The sequence below is a fragment of the Pygocentrus nattereri genome, chromosome 7, assembly GCF_015220715.1.
Source record: "Pygocentrus nattereri isolate fPygNat1 chromosome 7, fPygNat1.pri, whole genome shotgun sequence".
In the NCBI taxonomy this organism is placed as follows: Eukaryota; Metazoa; Chordata; class Actinopteri; order Characiformes; family Serrasalmidae; genus Pygocentrus; species Pygocentrus nattereri.
In genome coordinates this window covers 26,097,776-26,116,283 of record NC_051217.1, presented here as the reverse complement: position 1 = coordinate 26,116,283, position 18,508 = coordinate 26,097,776, and the positions used below count along the sequence as shown (strand labels likewise).

At 44.1% G+C, this 18,508-nt stretch overlaps 1 protein-coding gene and 1 long non-coding RNA gene across 2 annotated transcripts in view; both read left to right on the top strand.

Annotated features, from left to right (window-relative positions):
- pid1 (phosphotyrosine interaction domain containing 1) overlaps positions 1 to 15,082 on the top strand; it is a 29,618-nt gene extending 14,536 nt beyond the window's left edge. Inside the window, exon 3 of the mRNA XM_017686936.2 lies at positions 12,686 to 15,082. Coding sequence (XP_017542425.1) covers positions 12,686 to 13,174 — 489 coding nt within the window. The 3' untranslated portion in view covers positions 13,175 to 15,082. The remainder of the gene's footprint in view (positions 1 to 12,685) is intronic.
- A 23-nt stretch (positions 15,083 to 15,105) lies between these two features.
- LOC119263698 lies at positions 15,106 to 18,001 on the top strand. The gene is made up of 2 exons (XR_005130473.1): positions 15,106 to 15,286; positions 15,372 to 18,001. It is a non-coding gene; the product is annotated as an uncharacterized LOC119263698 (long non-coding RNA).
- The last annotated feature ends 507 nt before the right edge of the window (positions 18,002 to 18,508 follow it).

Sequence of the window (18,508 nt, the reverse complement as noted above, 5' to 3'; positions counted from 1 at the left end):
AGACAGACAGATACAGAGAGAGACAGACAGACAGACAGAAAGATACAGAGAGAGATATACAGAGAGAAGACAGATACACAGAAATACAGAGAGAGAGAGAGAAACAGACAGAGAGAGAGAGAGAAACAAACACAGACAGAGAGAGAGAGACAGACATACATATAGAGAGAGACAGAGAGAGAGAGAGGCAGACAGACATAGAGACAGACAGATACAGAGAGAGCGAGACAGAGAGAGACAGAGAGACAGACGGAAAGATACAGAGAGAGATATACAGAGAGAGAGAGAAACAGACAGAGAGAGAGAGAGAAACAGACAGAGAGAGAGAGACAAACATACATATAGAGAGAGACAGAGAGAGAGAGAGGCAGACAGACATAGAGACAGACAGATACAGAGAGATATAGATAGAGAGACAGAGAGAGAGAGGCAGACAGACAGATACAGAGAGAGCAAGACAGAGAGAGACAGACAGACAGACAGAAAGATCCAGAGAGAGATATACAGAGAGAAGACAGATACACAGAAATACAGAGAGAAAGACAGAGAGAGACAGACAGAGAGAGAGACACGGACAGACAGAGAGAGAGACACGGACAGACAGACAGAGAGAGAGAGAGAGAATGAAGGAGGGAATGAAATAAGGAGAAAGAAGAAAAGAATGAAAATGAGAAAAGAGTGAGGACTAAAAGACAAAAGAGGCAGACAGAGAGAGGGGGGGCAGACAGAGAGACAGACAGATACAGAGAGATATAGATGGAGAGACATAGAGAGAGAGAGGCAGACAGACAGAAGAGAGATACACAGAAATACAGAGTGAGAGCAGAGAGAGAGAAACAGACACAGAGAGAGAGGCAGACAGACAGATACAGAGAGAGCGAGACAGAGAGAGACAGACACAGACAGACAGATACAGAGAGAGAGAGAGATAGACAGAGAGAAGACAGATACACAGAGAGAGAGAGGCAGACAGACAGAAGAGAGATACACAGAAATACAGAGTGAGAGCAGAGAGAGAGAAACAGACACAGACACAGAGAGAGAGAGGCAGACAGACAGATACAGAGAGAGCGAGACAGAGAGAGACAGACACAGACAGACAGATACAGAGAGAGAGAGATAGACAGAGAGAAGACAGATACACAGAGAGAGAGAGAGAGAGAGAGAGAGAAACAGACACAGACAGACAGAGAGAGAGAGAGACAGAGAGACAGACAGACAGACAGACAGACAGAGAGAAACAGCCACAGAGAGAGAGCAACAGAGAGAGAGAGAGAGAGAGAGAGAGAGAAACAGACATAGACAGACAGATACAGAGAGATATAGATAGAGAGACAGACAGAGAGAGAAAGGCAGACAGACAGAGAGAGGCAGACAGATAGATACAGAGAGAGCGAGACAGAGAGACAGACAGACAGACAGATACAGAGAGAAGACAGATACAGAGAGATATAGATAGAGAGACAGAGAGAGAGAGAGGCAGACAGACAGATACAGAGAGAGCAAGACAGAGAGAGACAGACAGATACAGAGAGAGAGAGATAGACAGAGAGAAGACATACACAGAAAGACAGAGAGAGACAGAGACAGACAGACAGAGGGAGAGAAAGAGACAGACAGACAGGCAGAGAGACAGACAGACAGGCAGAGAGAGAGAAAGACAGAGAGAGAGAAAGAGAGAAACAGAAACATACACAGAGAGAAACAGACAGACAGACCGAGAGAGACAGACCGACAGAGAGATTAACTCATTTATTTACCTTCATTATGTAACTGTTCAGCAAAGCCAACCTGCTGTTTCCATGGAGACGCTCTATACTGTCTGCCAGTGCGTTTATGTGTAATAACATGTATGGAATTATACAACGAGTAAAAAAGAGATAAACAACTCTCACGACTGTGAACGATCAGCACTGATCCACCAGGGCTGTACTGTACCTGCTGTCGGCTGACTTAGTCAGCGTTTATAGATTTACACTGTACCAACACCATTACAGAAAAGCTGGGACAGACTAAGAAACGCTAATAAAACAGAAAGCAGTGATTTATTTAGTTCTGTTTGATCTGCATTACAGTTAAAACTGCACAAACGCAGTGTTTGATCAGATCACATCTATCACGTTTACGCAGGTGCTGGACAGTCAGTGGAAATCTTAGGTGCGTAGCCCCTTATAGAATTAAATACAAATATAGATAAATATCTAAGAAGAAAAGAAATATATATACACTAGTACTGCACTATTCCCTTGTACAGGGAATAGTGTTCTGAATGAGTAATGAGTTCTGAAATAAAACTATGAAATGTGCTGTTCACGTTCTACATCATAGAGAAATGAGGCTCAGACCCAGAGTTCCTAATACGGGCATAACAACAGGGCACCAACTACAGAATGACCACACGACTGCAGTGGTCTTTGGAAAAAAATTTCCAAATATATACTCAAATATATTTTTGCAATGCATGAAAATGGCAAAAAATATATTTCTTAAATAGTTTTATTATTTATCATTTTATTTATTTGTTTGTGTGATTCTCTGTGTGGAGTTGAGTGTAATGAAGGTTCCAGATGTAGCTAAATGTACCGACTGTGATCTGCACTGTACTTTACATTAACCACATACGTTTGCCTGCAATCAGACTCTCACACGCAATGTACTTCACATAAACAAGATATCAGATCAGACCTGCATTTCACAGAGTACCAACACCTACAGCCCTCGCTTCTGTCTTGTTAAAGGACCATTAGATCAGATTTAATGTGAAGACGCGAACACAAACTAATTTCTAAAGGAACCAGACAGTGCAGAGCATCAGACAGGATTCTGGAGATGTTCCTCCACTTTCAGATGGAGCTGATAAACTAATTTCTAAAGGAAACAGACAGTGAAGAGCGTCAGACAGGATTCTTGAGATGTTCCTCCACTTTCAGATGGAGCTGATAAACTAATTTCTAAAGGAACCAGACAGTGAAGAGCATCAGACAGGATTCTGGAGATATTCCTCCACTTTCAGATGGAGCTGATAAACTCCATTAAACTACACATTGGGCAGCAAACAGAGAGGGTTAACTGGCAGCTTATCATCTGTTTGCGTTTAAAGGACACTTTTAATGGAGTCACGATGAAACCACTGACTCGTGTCAGGCTTGGCGCTGTTTGAGCTAATAGCTCTGCTGTTCTCGCTGTAATTTCATCTTCACTCAGCTCTGCTGACAGACGCAGACCACTTATTTGCCCAGAAGCTCCTCAGACACGTTTAATTAGACAAAATGAAAACTGGGCACTTTCTTCGGCTTCGCTGAAAACAGTAATGAATGACGCCTTTGCTCCTGCGGCAGCCGCAGTAGCTCTGCGTGACGTCAAACTGACCGTAGACTGGCTGTAACATCACTGTTTACTAAGTTCAGCTCTACACCATGTCGTACATCTTGATTTGTTAACATCACACATGCTCAGAAAGAAGGTCTGGCTTGATGTAGATGTGATGATGATAGTACATAATCCGTTCATGTCCTCAGAGACGCTCCTGCAGTTACACATTTCCACCAGAGGGGTCTCCAGATTTCCATAACTGACGCAGTGCAGTTTTAACTGGGAAATTTTAATAAATATTTATATGTATTTTTAGATAATTTCACTGGGCAAAAGTGTTTTTTTTTTGTAATATTCCCTTATATAATCAATATTTATTGAAAAATGTGTGCATGTGATGGTATCAATGTAGAATGTTTATGTGAAGAATGACAAACTGTGACTCATATTTAATGTTAATATATTGCCCTTTCATTTGGGTAAAGCGTGCAGAATAGAAACCGACAGCATCAGGACAGAGACGGCATAAGGCTGTTTTTGAGCTCCGCTCTGTGTGGGTCACGTGAGCGGAGATGTTTGTGTCTAGCTGGAGCTAAAATGTCTTTGTTTTTGTTCTTGTTTATTGTTTTTACTGATTTACACATTTCCACTGTCTCTCTCTCTCTGTCTGTCTCTCTGTCTGTCTGTCTGTCTCTCTCTCTCTCTCTCTCTCTCTGTCAGTCTGTCTTTCTCTGTCTGTCTGTCTGTCTGCCTCTCTCTCTCTCTCTCTCTCTCTCAGTTCAATTCAATGTTGCTTTATTGGCATGACAAATATTGACACATGTATTTCCAAAGCTTTTGTAGGGAGATTAAGAATGAAGTACAATATATACCAAAAAAAAGGAAAAGGCAATAACAGATATATAAAGGAAGAACAGATATAAAAGGTGTTGCTATAATAATAATAACAATAATATTATTATTATTATTATTATTATTATTATTATTATTATTATTATTATTATTACAGATACAGAGAGATATAGATAGAGAGACAGAGAGAGAGAGGCACACAGACAGATACAGTGAGAGTGAGACAGAGAGACAGACACAGACAGACAGATACATAATAATAATAATAATAATAATAATAATACGGTGTATTATGGCTTTATCTGTGTGTACCTCTGACATGGTGTGGTCACTTACTGTCCCTCAGAGTGTGGCAGGTGTGAACATACTGTGCTGCCAATGTGCAGAACTCTTTATGTTGTCCGAGAACGTACGGCAGCTTCTCTGTAGGGGAAAGATTTTGGTGAAGAATTCTGCTCTAATGGGAGTAAATTTGGTACATTCAGACTAAAAGTGCACAGTCTTTGATCCTTGGGTAGCCAAGACTTCCTGTGTCTGCTCGTCTCTATGGCCAGACGGTACTGACTGAGTCTATGCTTCGTCAAGGTGGACCTCAGTTTAGGGTCAGTCAGTGTGATCAGGTAATCTGCTATGCTGTACTGACGTTTTAGGGCCAAATAACACTGCATTTTGCTCTGTGAGTTTGACTCAGTTTCCCAATAGGTGAGGTAATTCAGTTTGAGCTGTTTTGTAATTTGGTTCAGTCTAATCAGGTTTCCAGGTGTGTTCTGGTCCTGTGAGGGGTCAGTTTGTGTTAGTGAGGGGTCAGTGTGTATTAGTGAGGGGTCAGTGTGTGTTAGTGGGGTGTTAGTGTGTGTTAGTGACGGGTTAGTATGCGTTAGTGAGGGGTTATTGTGTGTTAGTGAGGGGTTATTGTGTGTTAGTGAGGGGTTAGTGTGTGTTAGTGAGGGGTTAGTGTGTGTTAGTGAGGGGTTAGTGTGTGTTAGTGAGGGGTTAGTGTGTGTTAGTGAGGGGTTATTGTGTGTTGAACTGTGCTTCAGGACCAGCTAAGTGAGGGGAGTGTTGTCTTTGCTCAACTCTTGGTGCTGCAGGGCTTTATAATGATATAAAGTGTCTCTCTCTCTCTCGCTGTCTCTCTCTGTCTCTCTCTGTCTCTGTCTCTCTCTCTCTCTTTCTCTCTCTCTCTCTCTCTTTCTCTCTCTCTCTCTCTCTCTCTCTCTCTCTCTCTCTCTCTCTCTCTCTCTCTCTCTCTCTCTCTCTCTCTCTCTCTCTCTCTCTCAGTCCTCAGTCAGAGACCGGTTAGTGTTTGATGTCTCTGCAGGGAATGTTAACATGTTTCTCAGGAATGTGGAGCTCGTGGAAAATTCTTACTGACACAGAGCCAGAGACCCTGCTGCCCCCTGGTGGAGATGGAGAACAGCTGCAGGTTCAGACATAAGTCAGAGGATGTGCAGTGTGGAAAGCGAGAAGAGTCTGACCACAGATTTACCCCCGCAGTTTCACTCCAGCGGTTTGAGGCCAGTGTAGCTCATGCTCAGCAGAACAGCCACTTAAACAAAGTCCTTATAGTCCTCATTCATGTTTCAGCCAGTGGCCGATCTCCTCATTCATAATGTCTGTGATGTAAACAGCGACTGATTGTGCTGGTTGGATGCTGTCATGCATGTAACCGTTCAGGAATGGATAACTGGTTAAACTCATTACAGAGCCATCAGAAACAAAAAGAAACAATTATTTCTTTTTTCGGTAGGGATAGGTTCAAAAACTAAAGTTTGTTTTAGCATGAGATTAATGTTTGTTGTCAGTTTAAGCTGCTTAAGGTAAAGCTTTATTCATGCTCCTGTAATGTAAGTTTACACACAAAGTCTTGTTTTAAGGGTAAGTTATTGAGCTGTATGTCTACATAACCTAGTAGTTTACCCAGGACAGCTGAAGTTCATGGAAAATTTAGCTAGTGAATATCTATATGCGTTCAAACTAAAGTCTGTTTGAGCCTAAAGCTTAAAATATAACATTAGCCCAAAGCAAATTTCTCACATATTTATTGGAATTTATTGGGGAATGGGGAACCCACATAAAATGACGAGCTGAATCAAAACACGAGCTGAATGTCGTTGGCTTGAAGCTGCTGGAGTGAAACTGTGACTCTGCAAACAAGTTATTATTGAAAACTGCCACTCAGTATACTTCCAGATTTGGACAGACACTAGAGGGCACTAGTAACCGGTCAGCAATCAGTAGCAGTAACGGTAAGCAATCATAAAACTTTGATGAGAAAAAAATGAGAAAATTCAGTTTCAGTAATTCAGGCCCTTCAGAATTACTCTCTAATTTACACCCTTAAAAATGGTTCTTCAATGGTTCTTTGGTAAGGACAGTGGTTTTATATATATATATCCATCCATCCATCCATCCATCCATGCATCATCTTCTGCTTCTCCGGGGTTCGGGTCGCGGGGGGCAGCATCCTGAGCAATGAGGCCCAGACCTCCCTTTCCCCAGCCACTTCCACTAGCTCCCTGGGAGGGATTCCGAGGCGCTCCCAGGCCAGCTGGGCGATATAGTCACGTCAGCGTGTCCTGGGTCTTCCCCGGGGTCTCCCAAGGGAGGCGTCCAGGAGGCATCCTAACCAGATGCCCGAACCACCTTAACTGGCTCCTCTCGACGTGGAGAAGCAGCGGCTCTACTTTGAGTCCCTCCCGGATGACCGAACTTCTCACCCTATCTCTAAGGGAGAGTCCAGCCACCCTGCGGAGGAAACTCATTTCGGCCGCTTGTATTCGCGATCTCGTTCTTTCGGTCATTACCCAAAGCTCATGACCATAGGTAAGGGTGGGAACGTAGATCGACCAGTAAATCGAGAGCCTTGCCTTATGGCTCAGCTCTTTCTTTACCACAACAGACCGGTAAAGAGCCCGCATCACTGCTGACCCAGCACCAATCCGCCTGTCAATCTCCCGCTTCCTTGTACCATCACTCGTGAACAAGACCCCGAGATACTTAAACTCCTCCACTTGAGGCAAGAGCTCATCCCTGACCCAGAGAGGGCTCTCCACCCTTTCCCGCGTGAGAACCATGGCCTCGGATTTGGAGGTACTGATCCTCATCCCGGCTGCTTCACACTCGGCTGCAAACCGATCCAGTGAAAGCTGAAGTTCACGGCCTGGTGTCCCCAATAGGACCACATCATCTGCAAACAGCAGCGATGTGACCCTGAGGTCACCAAACCGGACACCCTCCATCCCCTGACTGCGCCTAGAAATTCTATCCATAAAAATTATGAATAGAATCGCTGACAAAGGGCAGCCCTGACGGAGTCCAACTCTCACTGGGAACAAGTCTGACTTACTGCCGGCCATGCGAACCAAACTCCTGCTTTGTTTGTACAGGGCCTGAATGGCTCGTAGCAAAGAGCCATGTACCCCGTACTCCTGAAGCACCTCCCACAGAATACCCCAGGTAACACAGTCGAATGCCTTCTCCAGATCCACAAAGCACATGTGGACTGGTTGGGCAAACTCCCATGAACCCTCCAGAATCCTGGAGAGGGTAAAGAGTTGGTCCAGTGTTCCACGACCAGGGCGGAACCCGCACTGCTCCTCCTGAATCCGAGGTTCGACTATGAGCCAGATTCTCTTCTCCAGTACCCCTGCATAGACCTTGCCAGGGAAGCTGACGAGTGTGATTCCCCTATAGTTGGAACACACCCTCTGGTCCCCCTTTTTAAAAAGAGGCACCACCACCCCAGTCTGCCAATCCAGTGGCACCACCCCCGATGTCCACGCAATGTTGAAAAGGCGTGTCAGCCAAGACAGCCCCACAACATCCAGAGCCTTGAGGAACTCTGGACGGATCTCATCCATCCCTGGAGCCCTGCCGCCAAGGAGCTTTTTAACTACCTTAGCGACTTCGGCCTCAGTAATGGACGAGCCTATTCCCGTGTCCCCAGACTCTGCCTCCTCACTAGAGAACGTGTTGGTGGGATTGAGAAGGTCCTCAAAGTATTCCTTCCACCGCCCAATGACGTCTTCAGTCGAAGTCAGCAGCACACCATCTCCACTATATACAGTGCTAGTGGCACACTGCTTTCCCCTTCTGAGTCGCCTGACGGTTTGCCAGAATCTTTTCGGAGCCGACTTAGTCACTTTCCAAGGCCTCACCGAACTCTTCCCACACCCGGGTTTTTGCCTTGGCAACGACTGAAGCCGCAGAGCGCTTGGCCTGTCGATACCTGCCAGCTGCCTCTGGTGTCCTACAGGCCAACCATGTCCGGTAGGACTCCTTCTTCAGCTTGACGGCATCTCTCACCTGGGGTGTCCACCACCGGGTTCGAGGATTCCCGCCCCGACAGGCACCAACTACCTTGTGACCACAGCTACAGTCAGCCGCTTCAACAATGGAGGAGCGGAACATGGCCCATTCTGAGTCAATGTCCCTCACCTCCCCCGATATCTGGTCAAAGTTTTGACGGAGGTGTGAGTTGAAGATCAATCTGACAGGTTCTTCTGCCAGACGTTCCCAGCAAACCCTCACTATATGTTTGGGTTTGCCTGGTCTGACTGGCATCTTCCCCCACCACCTTATCCAACTCACCACCAGGTGGTGATCAGTTGACAGCTCAGCTCCTCTCTTTACCCGAGTGTCCAATACACATGGCCGCAAGTCCGCTGACACGACTACAAAGTCAATCATTGAACTGCGGCCTAGGGTGTCCTGGTGCCATGTGCACTTATGGACATCCTTGTGTTCAAACATGGTGTTCGTTATGGACAAACTGTGGTTTGCACAGAATTCCAAAAACTGAACACCACTCGGGTTCAGATCAGAGAGGCCATTCCTCCCAATCACACCCCTCAAGGTCTTACTGTCGTTGCCCACGTGAGCGTTGAAGTCCCCCAGTAGGACAATCGAGTCTCCAGGAGGAGCACTTTCAAGCACCCCTCCCAAGGACTCTATGAAGGCTGGGTATTCTGAACTGCTGTTCAGTGCATAAGCACAGACAACAGTCAGGACCCATTCCCCAACCTGAAGGCGTAGGGAAGCTACCCTCTCGTCCACCGGGGAAAACCCCAACATACAGGTGCCGAGTCGAGGGGCTATGAGAAAGCCCATACCTGCCTGCCGCCTCTCACCATGGGCAACTCCAGAAAAGAAAAAAGTCCAGCCCCTCTCAAGGAGATTGGACCCAGAGCCCAAGCTGTGTGTTGAGGTGAGCCCGACTATATCTAGCCGGTATCTCTCAACCTCGCGCACCAACTCAGGCTCATTCCCCGCCAGTGAGGTAACGTTCCAAGTTCCAAAAGCCAGTTTCAGCAACCGAGGATCAGAACGCCAAGGCCCACGCCTTCGGACACTGCCCGATCCACAATGCACCACACCCCTACTACTGCCCCTCCCATCGGTGGTGGGTCGATGGGAGGGGGGACTCATGTAGCTCCTTCGGGCTGGGCCCGGCCGGGCACCATGAGTGAATGCCCGGCCACCAGACGCTCGCTGGCGAGCCACCCCCCCAGGCCTGGCTCCAGGGTGGGGCCCCGGTAACCCTGATCCGGGCAGGGTACAGAAGTCCTTCCTTTTTGGTTTCATAGGGGTGATTGTGGATCACACTTTGTCTGGCCTGTCACATAGGACCAGTTTGCCATGGGAGTCCCTACCAGGAGCTTTTGCTCCAGACAACATAGCTCCTAGGATCATTCAAGCACACAAACCTCTCCACCACGATAAGGTGGTGATCCATGGAGAGGTATATATATATATATATATATATATATATATACATATATATATATATATATATATATATATATATATATATATATATATATATATAATTAGTGAATAAGTATTCACTCACCCATCCAAATCATTGAATTCAGCTGTTCCATCACTTCCATGGCCACAGGTGTATAAACTCAAACCCCTAGGCCTGCAGACTGCTTCTACAAACATTAGTGAAACAATGGGTCACTCTCAGGAGCTCAGTGAATTTCAGCGTGGTATTGTGATCGGACGCCACCTGTGCAAGAAGTCCAGTCATGAAATCTCCTCTAAATATTCCAAAGTCAGCTGTCAGTGGGATTATAACAAAGTAGAAGCGATTGGGAATGACAGCAACTCGTAAAATGACAGAGCGGGGTCAGCGGATGCTGAGGCGCATAGTGCACAGAAGTCGCCAACTTTCTGCAGGGTCAATCACTACAGACCTCCTGACTTAATGTGTCCTTCAGATCAGCTCAAGAACAGCATAGAGAGCTTCATGGAATGGGTTTACATGGCTGAGCAGCTGCATCAAAGTCTTTCATCACCAAGCGCAATGCAAAGCGTGGAATGCAGCGGTGTAAAACCATGGGACTCTAGAGCAGTGGAGACCTGTTCTCTGGAGTGACCAATCACGCTTCTCCGTCTGGAAATCCAATGGACAAGTCTGAGTTTGGTGGTTGCCAAGAGAACGGTACTTGTCTGACTGCATTGTGCCGAGTTTGGTGGAGGGGGGATAATGGTGTGGGGTTGTTTTTCAGGAGTTGGGCTCAGCCCCTTAGTTCCAGGGAAGGAACTCTTAGTGCTTCAGCACCAGGAGATTTTGGACAATTTCATACTCCTAACTTTGTGGGAACAGTTTGGGGACGGCCCCTTCCTGTTCAAACATGACTGCGCACCAGTGCACAAAGCAGGTCCATAAAGACATGGATGAGCCAGTTTGGTGTGGAAGAACTTGACTGGCCTGCACAGACTCCTGACCTCAATCCGATATACCTTTGGGATGAATTAGAGCAGAGATTGTGAGCCAGGCCAACATCAGTGTCTGACTTCACAAATGCGCTTCTGGAAGCCCAGTCAAAAATTCCCATAATCACACTCCTAACCCTTGTGGAAAGCCTTCCTAAAAGAGTTGAATCTGTTATAGCTGCAAAGGGTGAGCCGACATTGTATTAAACCCTATGGATTAAGAATGGCATGTCACTCAAGTTCATATGCGTGTGAAGCCAGACAACCGAATACTATTGGCAATGTAATGTAGATCCGTGAACACTCAAAGAACCCTTTGCTTAAATGGTCCTTTGTATGGTGACCCGGTTCTTCATATTCATGGAGAATGTTTTGAGTTCTCCTATTGTTAACAATAATATAACAAATAGACAAATATGAACAAAATATAGAACCATCTACAACACATCCTACATCACTCTGCAGAACCATTTCACCATGCAGAGAACCATTTTCCAGAGAACCAGAGTGTTCATAGCACCATTGTCCTTACTGAAGAACCCTTGAAGAACCATCTTTTTAAAGAGAGTGTGTTTAAGTTATGTTTAGTATATAGATGTAGTTCTAGGTCAGGTTCTGTGTGTCAGTGGTGTCACAGAAACCTAAATAGTTCCGTTATTTTCTGCTTTATCCGTTTATCCGAATTACACGATTCTGTTACTGGCACAGGCCCACACAAGACTGGAGGAATGTGTTTTCTGGAACCGCGTGTTCTGTGTTGTTGTGTCTGTGTGTGACCCAGATTAGGGAGAAATGTGGATTATGTGAAGGAGCTGGGGTGTTTTTGAAGTTAAGCAAAGTGAAAAACAACAAAGGAGCTCCAACTTTTCTGCCAATGTAATTGTGGCCACATGTTTTTACAGCACATGCAGTCCGTTAGCCTACAGACTTCTCTGATACTCTGTTACCCTGTTTTTCAATGGTCAGGACCTCCATAGACCCTCACAGAGCAGGTACTATTTGGGTGGTGGATCATTTTCAGCACTGCAGTAACACTGATGTGGTGGTTTGTTGGTGTGTGTTGCGCTGGTCTGACTGGATCAGACACAGCAGTGCTGCTGGAGTTTTTAAACACTGTGTCCATTCACTGTCCACTCTATTAGACACTCCTACCTTGTCAGTCCACCTTGTAGATGTAAAGTTAGAGACGATATTAAAACACTTTTAAAAGTGCTGAACTGCATAAAATATGGCAATTTTTAATGTTCCTCACTGACTTTCAGACTTGGGATACATTTACTTCAAAACAATGGGATCTAACTGCTCACCATACGGCCATGAGGAGCAGGGATGCAGCCTCACTGCCTGCTTTGAAATACGGGGGCGTGGCTAAAACAAGGCTCCACCCACAGACTAAAACTATTTGTGTGTTGGTTGTGTTTTAGGGGTGTGGGTTTGGGACCGACCCCTGCCAAGACCCTATAAATGATGATTTTGTGTATATTTAGCTTATTATTGTCTCTTTTAATGACTTGCTTTTAAATAGATCAGAACAGAATCCTTGTAATTATCGCAGATCTGAAAACTTGATTTATTCATTATTTTGTCTATAGTTCAGTAGGAAAGTCCGTATATAATCACTGTCTTTACTGAAAAACCCTTAACGGCTCATTTTTAGGCTGAACAGGAAATAATTACTCCAGGATTTACACATGTGATGGATTTATATGGTTTAATAAAATCATGTTTCGCAGGGAGAGTTTGCTGCTCCTGCTCTGGTGACTCTTCTGAATTTGTGTGCCTTTGTGCTCTGCAGGTGACGTATCTGGGCAAGGTGACGATCTCCGGCACTCAGTTCCTCTCAGGCTGCACGGAGTCTGCCGTGGTGGGATTATGGGATATGAAGCACTCCTCCATTGCCCCGGACGACTCTGTCGCCCCTAGCAATGCCGTCCTGGAGATCCGCCCGTTCCAGGTGCGTCTGCATCACTTGGATGGGCGGGGCGAGGCCACGGTCGCCATGGACACCTTCCAGGTGGCTCGGATCGCGTACTGCACTGCGGACCATGAGGTCAGCCCCAACGTGTTCGCCTGGATTTACCGACAGATTAACGACGATCTGACATTCCAGATGGACTGCCACGCCGTGGAATGCGAGAGCAAGTTAGTGGCCAAAAAGTTAGCACACTCCATGATGGAGGCCTTCAAGAAGACGTTCCACAGCATGAGGAGCGACGGGCGCATCCACAAGAGCGGATCCTCGGACGAGTTTCCGGAAGACTCCTCCACCCCCGACGACGGCTGAGGCAGAGGTCCAGGGAGTTGGGGCCTACTTAGGAGGGGTGTGGCTGGGGGAATGGGTGGGGCTTAGTGGTGGCCCCACCTCTTTCTCTTTCTTTGCCCTCTCTTTCTGTCTCTGATTAAGCATTAATAAAAATAAAAGTTCTAAAAAATCTGACAGTTAAAGGACAGTAATAATCTAAAGCTGGAAAGAGGGCATTGCAGTCTAAAACAAACTGAAAATCCAGAAAAGACCAAGAGAAAAATCACCAGAAGCTTCTATCTGCCTTTCTAGATCACAGCTGACAGCTGCATCATGGCCATGTTACACGAGCACCTAAACTCATTATCAGACTTTTATTATGAAGGTACAGTACATTTTTATTGTTCTAGACCATCGTGATGGAGCATTCTTCTAGACCATCGTTATGGAGTGTTCTTCTAGACCATTGTGATGGACTTCTGTTCTGGGACATCACTACGGAGCCTTGTTCTAGAAGATTCTGATAGGACTTTGCTCTGTACCGTCATTATTGATCACCATTTTGGAAGATTGCTTAAATTTGAAACGTTTTTCTAGAACATCGCTGAAACATTGTTTTACATCATCGTCTTGATACATTGTTCTAGAACGTGACTATGGAGTATTGTTATTGATTTCTGGAATATCCTGATGGAATGCGGTTGTAGAAGATCGTACTGAAGCTTTTTTCCAGAAAACTGCTGGAAGGATCACCATTCGAGATTACAAAGCAACATCATTCTAGAACATCGTTAGTGGATTTCCGGAGCATTGTTTTTACAGGATCGTGATGGAGCTTTGTTCCAGAACATTGTGATGTAGCTTTGTTCTAGAACATCATTATGGGACACTGTTCTAGAATGATGCAGTGAAACTTTCTTCCAGGAGACATGTGGTGGACCATTCTTGAAAACATCATTATGGAGCACAGCTCTAGAAGATCAGAAAGGAACCTTGTTCTCGAATCTTGTGATGGAAGATTTTTAAAAAGCGAAAAACATCATGATGGATAACTGTTCTAGAACATTGTTATAGGGCATTGTTCTAGAAGATGTTGATGGATCTAGATGCTCACCTCCACCTGAAAGCTGCTGAGAGTTGTGGTCACTTAAGGGGGGTCTGTTCTACCTGTCCCTTTTTTTCTCTTTAGCTAGTCAAAATCTCAAAGTATTGCAGTGTTTTTGGTTAGAACCTAAAAATTCAGATCATCTTTTTGTAGTGATGTCTAGTGCCTCTGAATGAAATGCAGAGAATGTTTTGTTTGGTTTTGTTTCACTGTCTGGAACAAGCTGGTGTTCCTAGAACGTTCCCTCAGCTTTTACTAGGCCATAATTAAGCCACCTTCACTGAGTGAGCTTCAGTTTTTGTGTTGTTTTTCTAAGAATCCCAGAAGTCTGAGTGATATTTGTACTGTCTGTCTGTCTGTCTGTCTGCGGACCATGAGCCTTCTCATATCTCTACGGAACGGGTTCTCAACTACAGTATTACCTAGTCCTGCGTGTGTGCTTGAGGAACATCTTAGTGAGAGTGTTTGTGTTCTGTCCAGCTAGATGAACATCTGTCCAGGAACATGTAGGTACACCCTTAAAACCTTAAGGTCCATAAGCGGTTCTTAGATGTTTGGTTTTAGAACAAAGACTTTAATATGGTAGTGAGGCACAAAATGTTACAAAGAACCATTGGCAGGTTCTTCCTTGTAGTCCACATTCCTGCTCTATCCCTGTGCTGGGAGTTGGGATCAAGCACAAATGTGGTTTGAGAACCACAGCTCTGGGAAACCAGCAGTGGTTCTTCTTGGCCATTGCTCCAAAGAACCCTTTCTGACCCAGTCTTGTTTTAAGAGTGTACTCCAGCCTGCAAGACCTGACCATGTTTGCTCTTTTAAATCTTTGTGCTGCTTTTGTAGTAGGGGTGGGGGGTGGGAGGGGGGATGCGGGGGTCCAGCCCTGCTTAAACTTGCCATGAGAAGTCAAAGGTCATTCCAGAAGCTGCTTGCTGTGTGAATATTTCAGTGCCGGAGGTCTCGGGACCCCCGGAGGCTGAGTGGTCCGTGAGAGTGCCTGTCTCTCCTGCAGTGCTGAATGTAGGACACCATGCTTGGAGCTCTGTAACCCTGTAGGTACTGAAAGTGTTTATTGTTTATTTTTGTTGTTGATTATAATTATGCTTTTGTGTTTTTTATATACGTTTGTACTTGCAGGTCATTTGGAAGCTGTACAGCTGTTGTACTTTCATGGCTTTCATGGCTTCATGAGATCTGTTTCCTGGAGAACTTGGGACTTTTCACAGTGGAAGTATTGGATTGGATTATTCCTAACATAATATAGTGTCTTTTTTCTGGTTTTGCTGGTCAGAGTCCAGATTTAAACCATGTAAAGAAAAATTGGTCTCACATTAAACTCAAACTAGCTCTGCAGTGTTTTCCAGCTGTATGATGCCGTCAGTGCTGAGTAGATCAATATCGACTCTTCTTTCTGTAAAAGACTGTCTGCAGTTTTACACACTAAACACCTAAAGAATCAAAGTGAAAAACTCTTCCATTTTGAAGTTACTTTATTGTTTAGCCATTTTTTGGGATACATTTATAAATATATCACTGTTGTCAGACCAAAACCTTCTATCTCCAAATTGAGAACTTTACAGGAGAAGGAAAAAACATACTTCACTTTTAATCTAAGTCAGTTGAACCAGACAAGTCCTTTTGGGAAATTTCTTTTGTTCCTTTCATCATGAAATTTACACACAACATATAGGACCATGGGTATTTTCACATTATGTCAAAAACTGAAAAACGATAAAAATGGAGATACGAGTTTTTCTTCTGACAGCAGCGATAAGACCTCATGTTATAAGAAGCCCATTTTATTCAAACATCGCTGTCACAATAAAGCACATTTCCTGCCATGAAATATGGTTTAATACAATGTTAGCACCATGCTACCAACATTGTACTTTCACTCTCCAACAAAAGGCTGAGCTTCAGTCATATCAGTCAGTAGGGCACTGTTTATTTACAATAAAATAACTATTAATGATAGAATTTCACTAGCTTGCTTGTTTTGCTGTGCTAATGATTGTACTCCAGACAGCGGAGTTTAAGCCTGTTAAACGCCACTATATCAAAAAATCACCCCTACAACATGGATGAAGTGTCAGGATGTTTTCCACTATGGAAAAATGAGAGATCAGAGAGGCTGACACTGTACGAGCTCTTTCACTCATAGCTGGGATCTCTAGGAAAGTGAAACTCCATCCCTTTTCTGACCTGAAGGAGTTCTTCCACATTTAACTCAGTTTGAGCTGCTGTTGGAGATTCTTGCTGCTCTGTCATCTTGCCAACGGTAGCAGTAATCATGATTGGTCAGTGACTCTTTTTGGCTCTAGTGAATATTCACAAAAATTTAACATAGAGTGAATAAAGTAATGTTGCACTTTCACTGCCTGTACAAGATATCATCAGCAACACATGGTCATCTGAATAAATCAAACAAATATATCAGCGTGGAACAGCCTGTACAGTTCTCCGTAAATGCTTTGTAATTATAAACAAACTAGTGTAAATGCAGACCACATTGTGAAAAAAAATAATAATTGTCTGGACTTAAAACTGATGCTGTAGGGCAACTAATTATGTCTGGATCTCATCACTGGGAGACCATGCGTTTGATTCCCAGTGATGCCACAGCCATCCATAACCAGCTGCTCCCCAGTTTCAGTCTCCATTTCCCAAACTCTTTAGCCGAGCGCGCTAATGTTACTCCTCCTAATAAACAGATGCGTGTTCAGCTCCGCCTCCTCTTTATTCACCACCGTCAATGTAATATTTCATCATTAACACAGAAAGTTAAAAATTCTGTTTGCTGTACCGTCAGCTTGGTTGTTGTCATGCCAACAACACAGTCAGTGTGATAAAAGTTTGCAAAAATGAAACAGGGCGAGAAAAACAACGTCACATTTTCGTCATCCGTGCAAGATATCATCAGCTACACGTGATTGAATTAGTTTACTGTCGTCCGAATGAATCGCACAAGCAAATCGGCATGTAGCTCCTTTACGGTTCTGCGTTTCTCGTAACTGTTTAGAGATCACGTATATCTCTATGAGAATAATCACGAACAAACAGGCGCAAGCTCGGACCACGTTGTGAAAAACGGCCCAGACACTCCAGGAAACAGAGTTTGGGATGTGAAAACACTTCGAGTCACCTTTTTGTACAGTTCACTGTGGGTAGCGTGTGTGTCCTGCTGTGTCGTGTTAGCCTCTGCACGCACACGCGCACACACACACTCATCCCGCGGTTTCAGAGACGGTGGACTGTGGAACAGAACGAACAGAAGAACCGGCTCACGAAGAGAACGAGGCTCATTCTGATTCTGTTCAGACTGAATTCTGGCTCAGGATGAAATGGATTGAAAACTGGACTAGATGACTGAACACTAGTGGAACTACAGAGAGAGAAATATATATAAATATATATTAAAGTTATATACATTGTATTTGAAATTCACTCAGTAAGCCTGTGTAAATACAAATGTATCACTTCTCGTCTTCTCAGATATTACAGACAAATGTTACCATATATTTTTGATTAAGCCAGTTACCACGGTTACGAAATCAGTGCTGCGTCTGAATCTGGGTTTGCAGTGGATGATTTGGGAGTTGAAATCGGTGAAGAGGAAGATTTTTATCATTTGATTTTTTTAGATTCTTATATCATGTCTTAATGGTTTGGGCTTTAAATGTTTGGACATTGTTATTGTATGTGTTTTCTATACTGTACATGCCAAGATAAACCCATAAATCACATATAAACTATCTACCAATGACAAACGTGCTCCTGTCCTCTTTCTAAAACCTGTTTGGAGGGTGTGTACTGTCTGTAAGAGCTCTGACTGCCAGATATTTTCATTTTCTCAAATATTTAAATATTCTATAAAAATAACAAAAGCTAAAAATGTAACTGAATGAAAAAAGAGAATATTTGTCTCATTGTTGCTGTTATTATTGTTGTATTGTTATTTTTGTGGTAACAATAGCCTTTTATAAATCTTCCCACAACCCAAAACCTGAACCTCATCCTCATCCTGGTCCTAATCCTAACCTCAATACAGCTGAGAATGACTGACTTTCCTTGGATGGTTTGTTCATAAACTGAACATATTATCACTGTCCAAAGAAAAACATCTGCATTTTTGTGGATTATTGTTTACGTTATTTAAACACAGCAGCTCTTTTACACTGTGTGAAGATTTCATGATGATTGGACCAATAGACGTGCCCCAAAATCAGTTCCATTATAATCTCTTACAGTAAAAGTTACAGGTGTTTTAATCTCCT